General features: G+C 41.8%; 1 protein-coding gene across 4 annotated transcripts in view; it reads left to right on the forward strand.

Moving 5' to 3' along the window:
• The window catches only part of col4a6 (collagen, type IV, alpha 6), a 155515-nt gene that overhangs the window by 141924 nt on the left and 2832 nt on the right, over positions 1–10759 (forward strand). For all 4 annotated transcript variants that reach the window (XM_015398144.1, XM_015398145.1, XM_015398146.1 and 1 more), the window contains 15 exons: positions 46–227; positions 311–374; positions 450–524; positions 1629–1736; positions 1850–1957; positions 2035–2106; positions 2302–2421; positions 2507–2623; positions 2708–2869; positions 3249–3347; positions 3456–3605; positions 5904–6020; positions 7848–8039; positions 8248–8419; positions 8520–8634. In XM_015398144.1, the coding sequence (XP_015253630.1) occupies positions 46–227; positions 311–374; positions 450–524; positions 1629–1736; positions 1850–1957; positions 2035–2106; positions 2302–2421; positions 2507–2623; positions 2708–2869; positions 3249–3347; positions 3456–3605; positions 5904–6020; positions 7848–8039; positions 8248–8419; positions 8520–8634 (1853 nt within the window). The remainder of the gene's footprint in view (positions 1–45; positions 228–310; positions 375–449; positions 525–1628; positions 1737–1849; positions 1958–2034; positions 2107–2301; positions 2422–2506; positions 2624–2707; positions 2870–3248; positions 3348–3455; positions 3606–5903; positions 6021–7847; positions 8040–8247; positions 8420–8519; positions 8635–10759) is intronic.

Genomic DNA, 10759 nt, shown 5'->3' on the forward strand with positions numbered 1-10759 from the left:
TATGGTAGTTTACATAAATGTGATCCCACCTTGTTGGGTTTGTAGGTGAAAAGGGTCTTCCTGGTCTGCCTGGTCGTCAAGGCTCACCTGGTCGCCCTGGCTTCCCTGTGGATAGCAAAGGCCAACCCGGACAGCCGGGGTTCCCTGGGCAGCCCGGCACACCTGGCTTCCCTGGACCAAAGGGAGAAGGGGGAGTAATGGGATTCCCCGGCATACCTGGACAGAGAGTGAGAAAAAAACGCTTTTCTCAGTCATGTCAAAAATACTGCATGGCCAGTGGGTGGAACTGAACTTCAGACTGCTTTCTCAGGGTGATGATGGCCCGCCTGGATTTCCTGGGAATCCTGGAGAATTTGGTCGAGCCGGACCTAAAGGTGACTTTTCTTTATTCCACACTTAAGTCTTGCTCATTAAAGCTGGTGTTAGGTAATTCACCTGTTGTTTCTCAGGTCTACCCGGAGAAACATTTGGCTATCCTGGAGCACCAGGACTGAAAGGCCAGCCAGGGGATCCAGGTTTCCCAGGTAGGATTTGCTTTTTTTATGTAGGGCTTTTTTTATGTAGGGCTTGTATTAGATGTTGTTTCTCAGTTTAAAGAACAGTGTTGATAGGATGGCTCTTACAAATTTAGTCTTATAAACATATTTATCAGAAAAATTACAGGTTTGAATAAACAATAAACCCTGTCCTGGATCCAGTGCAGGTATTTTACAAAACCAAACCCGGATCGCCCATTTTAGGCTACGTTCACACTGCAGCCTGAAGTGACCCAAATTAGATTTCTCTTGCCCATATGCGACATGTATCTGAACTTTTAATGGCAGCCTGAACAAAACAGATCTGATTTTTTCCAATGTGATCCGGGCGACTTGGCTATGAAGTCCTGAAGCCGATACGAATCTGATCTTTTCAAATGCGACCTGTGTCTGAACGGCCAGGTTGCATTTATCTGACCTAAACGTCTTTAATACTCACTTTTCAGCATCTTGCTATGTAGAAGCGGAAAGAAAAACCACAATCATGGCAGACGATGATGTGGATAGCAGTCATTTTTTTAACCATCTTGAAAAGATTGAGTTTTTAAGGTTGGGAAATATCGCTAGATGTGCTCCAGCACTACCATCCATGTATACTTCCAATAACACATAGCACGCTTGCTTGTGACATCATTGCGTCCTCTACTGTGCATGCGGGACACTTGCATTGTCTGTCTGTAGTTTACACAAGAAATCACATACAAGTTGCATATATTTGTAAATGTGAACAGCAACGCAAAAGAAATCGGATTTCACAAAAAATCGGAATTGAGCAGTGTGAACTTAGCCAATTATCAGAGTAAAATATATTCAAAGTTTGGCATCATTGGAAGAAACTGAAATGTTGGAGAATGAGTATATCCAACCATAGTAATCTCTGAGCTGTAATAAAAAATAACTTAACCTGTTTAAACATACATGATGTCACAGTTTATAAACAGTCCACACTTTAATCCTCTGCATTGTATTGGAAGTTAGGGTTACCATAAATCAAGGCAGTCAATCACACTGTCCTTTAATTGGAGATGAAATCTGTGATCTCCTGTTGTTGGCTTGTCCTTTTTGTGTAACAGATGTCTAACGTATTTGTAGGCTCTCGAGGAAATGATGGTGTCCCCGGTGACAGGGGCTTTCCAGGAAGCAGAGGGTTCGATGGACTAAAGGGTCTTCCTGGTGACACAGGACGGCCTGGAACAACAGGTGAGGGATGGACCCCAAAGAAAAAGCTAATAACTGATGTTTTAATGTTTGTTTGCTTTTTTTCCCTATCAGGAGTCAGTGATTCTATTTTCTCTTTCTATTTTCTTCTACAGGCCCACCTGGTTTTCCTGGATTAAAGGGTCTGGATGGACTTCCTGGGAGGAGAGGGATAGACGGGCCCCCGGGTCTACCTGGAGTTCCTGGTACTATCGGTCTTCAAGGTGAGATAAAAACATGAACATATATATTTTTTTTTTATCCTGTTCAAGTGGCTCTTACAACTTTGCATTATTTTCAGGTTTACCCGGAGCTCCTGGGCTGGATGGACTTAATGGCCTTGCTGGTCCAAAGGGCCTCCCTGGAAACCCAGGCGAGAACCATGTTGAACACATGATCTGTTGCTTTATAACTGACTGAATATTAAAGAAAACTTTAAGGAGTGAAAAACTTAAGTGAAACATTTCTCAAAGAAATTACAAGCAAATTATTGCTCAAAATGTACAAAGCAGCAGTGAAACCCATGATAACTTTTGTAATCTTTATATCCTAAATTGTTTCTATCCAGGTACGGTTATAGGGGGTGGACCTGGCAGGCCCGGTGATAGAGGATTGAAAGGAGAGAGAGGTGTTTCCTTCCCTGGACAACCAGGTCTTCCTGGACAAAAGGGACAGAGAGGAGATACAGGTGAGTTTCAGATAGGGAAAAATAAGAAGCGTAATCAAATCTAGGACAACAGAAGGACAATGGCTGTTGTTGTTTTGTGTATCAGGGCCCTTTGGGCTGCCAGGGTTCCCTGGACGACCTGGACCTCCTGGTAGGGATGCAGTGCCAAATGTTCCTGGGCCTGTGGGAGACCCCGGACTTCCTGGATTGGATGGAGAATATGGTACCAGCAATTCTTTCATCCTTTTATCTTGCTGTTTTTCCCGCTCTATTTCCCCCATTAACCATGTTGTCTTTTCCATTCTAGGTTTCCAAGGTCCACCTGGTCCTCCTGGACCTCCGGGTCCAGGCACCACTCAGGGAGACACAGGGGACTCAGGACTCCCAGGTTTCCCAGGACCTCCTGGCAGAAAGGGAGAGCCAGGGTATCCTGGAGGTCCTGGATTCCCTGGTAGCCCTGGTCCGAAAGGTAAAGTGGGGCATGAAAATATTTCATGATCCTAAAATGCAACTGCTGTAGTTTTAGTTTTTCTTCACAAAGCAAATGTTTATTCTTGGTAAAATGACTGTATTAGACGTTGCTTATTATAATATATTACTATAAATGTATGGATTATGTTGTCTTTGAGCCTTTGAGACTCTTGATAATGGCTTCTCCTCGCTGCCTCACCGAAGGTCCTGACCTTGTTCTCTTGGCTATCACAAAAATGGCCACATCATTCCATATTTGGGATTAAGGCATTTTAATAACCATGTTCAGAGAAAATCTACCTGAAGGAGGCAGACTCTGGCAGAAAAGTTCTCTATCCAACACAACATATAGTCAGCTGGAAGGTTCTGCTTTTCAGGAGTTCAAGGTGAAACAGGACGGAACGGGGGTCCAGGTCAGAAAGGTAACCGCGGCGAAGACGGTTTCTTTGGAACCAAAGGGCGTCCAGGATCACCCGGTAGGTGGCTTCTTAAAGAGTTTTGCCTCCTCATTGCAGGATAATGTCCCCGTCTCTGTACCCCTACCACCATCAGGTTCATCACTTCTGCTCATTCCTTCTTTTCAGGGCGACCTGGACGTAAAGGTGCTCCTGGGACCTTGTTGCCAATTGATCCTGTAGACAGACCAATTCCTGGAGACCCTGGATACCCAGGAGACATTGGAGGACCTGGATTTACTGGAGAGCAGGGGCGGGATGGTGCCCCTGGACGTCCAGGTTAGTGAGATCTGCTTTTCCCTTAGAGAGACATCATTCCACCCACCTGCATGAGGGGGTGGAATGATGGAAACACAATGTTTGCTGTGAAAACATTTGTATTTCTTAGATCCCTCCAAGCACAATTGCTGATTGTAGCATGAGCACAAAGAACAAAGGAACCGCCAAAGCTCCACAATTTCAGAAGCCTGAAAGCAAGTTCATTGGTGATTATATCTTTGTATGAACACTCTGCAATAAACAACGGGGTGAGAACGCAGAACTTAAGAAACAAGCAGAAGCTACGAACCTTTGTTTGGCTGAGATGCAGGCTGAAATAGAAAAACCTCAGCCAGCAGCTTCAAACCATATGCAGAGCCAATGCTGAAAACTTTGGGTCTGGTTATATTCCCAATGGTTTCCAGCAGGACAGAACAGATTTTTAGGCAGTTTGCAGGGAAAACCGGTTTCTGAATGGATTTGCAGAAGGTTTAAGAATAAGAGGTCCTGAACTCTTATCAGAGAGGTACATACTCATGAGAAAAGACACAAGTGAGATTCAAACTAAGGAATCTGCCATCACACAGAACAATTCAATCAAACTCAATTAGTGGAAAAGAAAGAATTTAAAATCCTTGAAAATAAAGCATTGATGGAGGAGAAACTCACCTTGGAAGCTCCAAGAGAGGAGCCATAGATGGAGAAAAAGGGGATTGATCAGGATTGATCAGGGGATAGCAGCTTCAGTAGGGAGGCCCAGGAATCCCTCTCCCCATCCACTTGGGCCAGCTCCCTCAGGGGAATCCCAAGGCATTCCCAGGCTAGCTGAGAAACATAGTCCCTTCAGTGTATCCTGAGTCTCCTCCTGGGTCTCCTCCCGGCATCCTTAACAGATACCCGAGCCACCTCGGGCATCTCGTTCTTTCGGTCATGACCATAGATGAGGGTAGGAACGTAGATCAACCGGTAAACCAAGAGCTTTGCCTTTTGGCTCAGCTCTCTCATCACCACTATGGACCGGTACAGCACCCACTTTACACTGTCGATCTCCCACTTCATCTTCCCCTCATTCGAGAACAAAACCCCAAAATACTTAAGTCCTCCACTAGGGGCAGTACATCCTCCCTAACCCGGAGAAGGTACTCTACCTTTTTCCGGCTCAAGACCATGGTTTCGGATTTGGAGGCACTGATCCTCATCCCGGCAGCTTCCCACTCAGCTGCGAACCGCTTCAGTGAGAGCTGTAGATCACACCCTGGTGAAGCCAATAGAACCACGTCATATGTAAATTACAGAGACTCGATCCCAAGGCTACCAAAATGGATCCCCTCAACATATTGGTTACGCCTATAAATTCTATCCATAAAAGTTATGAACAGAATCTATGATATAGGGCAACCTTGCCATAGTCCAACCCTCAACTGAAATGAGTCCGACTTACTCCAGGCAATGTGGACCAGGCTCGAACACTGGTCATACAGAGACCTAACAGCCCATACATATACAGTATTAAAGGGCCGGGTTCTCCATACTCCCGGACTACCCTCCAAAGAACCCCCCAAGGGACACGGTCGAATGCCTTCTCCAGATTCACAAAACACTTGTAGACTGGCTGGGCAAACTCCCATGCAGGATCCTGCTGAGGGTATAGAGCTTAGAAATATAATTTAATATATAATATACTGTAGTAATTGACAGAATACATTTTTCTTGCACCTCTTTTGTGCGACAGTTTGTTCAAGAACTTTGCACCCCTCTACCCCTGCTGATTTTTATAAGATTATATATTATATTATATTCATTTATGTTATATTTGAGAGCAGGCAGACAGGAAATGGGATCAAGGAGAGACGGGGAAGATACGCAGCCAAGGTCACCAGGCCAAGACTTAAACCTGTGACAGCCACAAGGACCAAAGCCTCCGTGCATGGGCTTAACCCCCATGACCACTGCACCACCCCTGAGATGTGCACACTGATCTGCTTCTATAGTTTGACTCCTTTTACTAAATAGGAGGCCTCTGAAAACCTGTGGCTGCAGCAGATTCAGGGGTGTCAGAGTAAAGGCTGATGAAATGCACACTGTCAATATATAGATTTATTTTTGCAACAGAGCTTGAAATTTTTGCTGGTCTAACGCACAAAATCTTAGTAAAATGAATTTGAGCTTGTGTTTGTTATATGAAAAAAAAAATGTTAGAGGGGTGTGAATACTTTTGCGACGTACTGTCATTTAGTAGAAGTGGCATAACTAGTCTTGTTTACATCAGCATGTACATGAAGATGCATATGTTTAAACTGAATATATGTTCTGTTGTAGGTCCAAAGGGTCGTCCCGGCCCCCAGGGCAACCTCGGCAGGACTGGATCACCCGGCTTTCTTGGGCCAATCGGGGATCCAGGCTCCCCTGGTTTCCCAGGACTCAATGGAGATCAAGGTCAGTTTGTTTTGTTGATCTTCGCTACAAATTATTATTATTTTTTTTTTTGGAAGACTTGTTATTAAATGTAGCTTAACATCTGCCACATACCCTTGGTATAGGAGATTTAAGGGACAAGCATAAATTTACACAATGAGTCAAGGAGTCAAAAGGGCTTTCAAAGAGGTTTATTCTGCCATCTTTTTAAAGAAACTTTCTGTAAAGAGTGGTAAACGCTTCAGGGAGAACTCAGGCCAAAATAAAAAGCAAAACAACCATAAAAGACAAAGAAAATTGGACTTACTTAACTCAAAGTAAAATCTAAATATACAAGGCTACAAAATAACCTCCCTGGCAAGCACATAAACAGGAGAAAACTGGGATTAAACAAAAGGCAGCTCTCTCCTAAATGCACAAACAACCACAGAGCTATATGGCAGACCAATAGAGCCTGAAGTACTGCTTCACAGGCCTAAGATGCAGATGATTGCTGATTGGGCCGAGACTCAGGAAGCAGCACCTAATCTTGGGGATGTAACACGCACATCTTTCCTGATTCATTTTGCAGTCATGGGAAATGAAAACCGTAAACACAAATACAGCAATAAAAACAGAACAAAAAATCCATACATTTTTACAGATGTGATTTGATTTGATTGAAGCCATAAAATTTGCTCATAGTAGAGATTTTAGTTAAGTAGGTATGGTATTCCAGATCTGCAATTAAATGTTTTTCTGATATCGTCCAGCCCTATTTCCTACTCCTTCTGTGCTGCAGCTATAATCTTGGTGGAGGCCTAAACTCAACATGGAAAAGGCTTCTTTAGAACCCCCAATACATGATGCAAAATATGTGTTGCTTTTTTTAAAACATGTTTTATAGACTTAGACTCAACTTTATTTATCACTTGGGATTACTCCTTCAGGGAAATTCTGGTTCCATTATCTTATATAGAGTATAGAGAGTTAAAGCAAGATGCCATTAAAAGATAAAAATACCACAGACAATATAAAAAGAGTGTATATAGTACACAAAGCATAAAAATAAAGTTCTAATGTCCTGGAATAGTTTTGCTTAGATATAAAAATATCAGCACAGTAGAGAGCTAAGAAAGTACAACAGAGTATTAGGGCCAGGCTAGAGATTTTTCTATTTTGAGAATAAAGTCGCAACTTTATGAGAATAAAATCGTAATATTAACGTATAAGAAAAAAGTCATAATGAGAATAGTCATAACATTACGAGAATAAAGTCATAAAATGATGAGAATAAACTGATAAAATTATGAGAATCTAGTTGTATTTTATGACGACTCTTGTAAGAAGCACTGTCTTCCCTAAAATTATGTGAAGTTATACTTTGGCATCAGTTCGACAAAAAAAGGAAATCTTTTAGCACCAGCATCAAATTGGGCAGTATGTCAAAGCTGACTCAGGTTGCTGTTTGGTGGTGCTGGTCGGTCGCATATGCTGGTCGGAGTTCGAAGCTTTCTTTCTGAAACGGGTTGTTGTATGATGACTTCATTCTCGTAATATTACAACTTTATTCTCGTAATGTTACGACTTTATTCTCCAAATAAATTTTTTTTTTTAATCTCTAGCAAACTGATAACACTCCCTAATACTAATCCCGTAACACTCCCTAATCCTAATCCCTAATACTCCCTAAAACTACACAGTAGTTGACTTGGATTATTGCACTTGTACTGCAGATATGTACTGGCCTTATAAATGAGAAAAAAAAATAGACAGGCCTTCCACTTCCTTCCACATAGAGAAACAGCAGGATTAAACATACTTCATAGAGAAACTTTGCTACTATATGATCACATTTCTCCTCATCAGGTCGCCCTGGCGCCGTTGGTCTTCCCGGTATCCCTGGTGGCATCGGGCGCAGTGTCAGCCTTGGCTACACTCTGGTAAAACACAGCCAGTCCTCCGAGGTTCCCATGTGTCCCCAAGGCATGGACAGACTCTGGGAAGGGTACAGCCTGCTGTATGTAGAGGGCCAGGAAAAGGCACACAACCAAGACCTCGGTGCGGAAACACTCACTTTCTCACTTACGTTTGAAGTACCCATCCTTGTTCATGTTCCTACACATAGATTTGTTGAGTGTACATAATCTCTAGGTCTTGTCTTAAACATTTAAGGTGATATTTTAACCAATTCAGATCTGTTATTATAATAAAACTCTGGTTATATCATCATCAACCGGCTAAGCGAGACCTCTCCATTCCTCTCCAGGTCAGCCGGGTTCATGCCTCCCCAGATTCAGCACCATCCCCTTCCTCTACTGTAACCCATTTGAAACCTGCTACTTTTCCAGCCGCAATGACAAATCCTACTGGCTCTCTACTTCCGCGCCCATTCCCATGATGCCTGTGGCAGAGCAGCAGATTCAGCCATACATCAGCAGGTAGTGCCCCCTACCAGAGCTCCTGTGTTACTATACATAAAACTAAAACTCTAGCCGTTTAATTGATTCATCTTTTTTTGTTTTCGTTTGAACCATCCAGGTGTGCCGTGTGCGAGGCTCCATCTCAGGCAGTGGCAGTCCACAGCCAGGATCAGAGCATCCCTACCTGTCCCCGCGGCTGGAGGAGTCTTTGGATCGGATACTCCTTCCTCATGGTAGGTCATTAACTACTGAGGTGAACTTTATTGATTGCAGGACTTGAATCAAAGGTTGTCCAGGAGCTGATGGAGATGCTTTAAGAACCCATATATGTTAAACTACCTTCACTCTCAGTTGAATTTTAACTCTTTATAGCTATTTCACATATTCTACAGAGTTAACATGGTTTTACAAAATTTCCTTTGGCCACCCCTACCAGGGGATTTATTGTTCCCCTTTGGATTTAATCAAATACTCCTGGAACAAGTAGTTCTCCTCCAAGCCTGATGGTGGCAGCAGTGATACCATAATGTTGAATTTCCTATTTGGACATTTTAAAGCTTGTATATTAACCAAAAATGTTGCAAAAATGTTACAAAAATAAAAGGACAAAGACAGAACATTTTATATTTTGTTAGTTTTTATAGGGGTGAGGTGAGTTTGTCTTTGCAGTTACCTAAGAGTCTGATCTAAAGATAAAGAACATTACTAAAGGCATTTAATATATAGAACCAAAATTTCACAACAGCACTAAAGTATAAATATGTGCATAGCTTTATCAGCAAGGACCTTAATGGTAATCTGGTCCATCTTTAGTGATTTATTTGAAAAAAATATATATGCTGTGCCGGTTCATTTTCCTTCTGGTTTAATTTGATCAGTATAGATTAACCATAAGATGTTTTTGACACCAATCAGTTTCTAGCCACCCCTTTGTGCACATTGGCCACTGCCTGACCATCCCTATGAGCAATTTCTGGTCAGGCACCATGCTAATGTCGGCACCTCTGGAAATCCCCCTGATGTGTTTTGTGAGGGCTCTTCTCAGGGATAAACCAATGATCTCTATTTATCCACTGGATAAATGATGGCCTGAAAAAAGGTACTTCCCGCTCCCACGGAGATGCACTGTAAAAAAAAATCTGTGCAGCATTTGACTGCAAAAACAAGCATTTTGCCAGCTGTGCGAAGATGTTTCACGGGTAATTTCACAGTCAGTGGATGCACTAACCAAGAAAATCCATATATATATGACAATGTATCCCATATTATAGTAGGTAGCGTAACATTAGTTAGGCTGCCTCACACTGATTCGAAAATATTGACTGAGGTAGCCATTGACATTGTGTCAAATGTTAGAAAATAGAAAGTAGTTTATTAAATGGATGCCGCTTTCGTTTTTGTAGTGTTTGGAATAATTCTCATTTGAAAAAGTCATGTGCTGAAATATATTGCATGTTATGTTGACGGAAAAAAAGCAACTATAGAATTAAAAGACATGTACTTGTAATTCAGTCTTTATGTAAAATCTTGTAATTATATGTAATACATGTATATTACATGTACATCATCAATTTAGCACTTTTGCACATCTGTATTATTATGCTCCGTTAACACATTAATTTTATTGTTATGGATCTGTATATTATGTTATATTACATGATTAATAGGCTTCATTGACTTCATAAGGACTTTGATGTGCCTATTTTTTTATTATAAATTAAAGTAATCTACTAATGCTATAAACACCAAGAGTAAGTAATGAATTCATCTTTATTTTAAAATTCCAAGGAAAATGAGAAAATCATCGTTATTCGATGCTTTAGCGCACGTATTGTTTACATTGCAACTGGTCTAACTAGGGAGTACCAATATGGCGGCTGGTGGTTTTATTTCAACCCCATACGACCAATGGGCTATCAGCAATCCAGTGAATAAATAGAGATCAGTGGGATAAACCTGAAAGTTACAGGTCCACCCACTAGAGTAATAAGAAACAAAAAGCTTAAAAAAAAGTCAATTTCATTTTAATTTAAAGGAACAATTGGCAATTTTTCCCAATTAGGTGGAACATGAGCACTGTTTGTAGACAAAATCAAGTTTTGCATCAAACCACCTCTCTTTCTACCCCCGCTCTGGCAGCAACCCTTTGCCAATTTTTACCCCCCCTTCTCAGCCATCTGCCTCTATAAGGATATTAGCAAAGGATAAATACAGGGCATAATAGCATTACTTTTTAGAGGAGCATGTCTAGTGAAGAAGTAACTCATAACTTTATAATGAAGTTAGCAAGAGAATGGTTCAATCCGCTGGGCGTAATCTGCAGCATTTTGTGCCTGGTGGCATTTTATGGGCAAGGAG

The sequence above is a fragment of the Cyprinodon variegatus genome, unplaced genomic scaffold, assembly GCF_000732505.1.
Source record: "Cyprinodon variegatus isolate N-32 unplaced genomic scaffold, C_variegatus-1.0 Scaffold914, whole genome shotgun sequence".
Taxonomy (NCBI): Eukaryota; Metazoa; Chordata; class Actinopteri; order Cyprinodontiformes; family Cyprinodontidae; genus Cyprinodon; species Cyprinodon variegatus.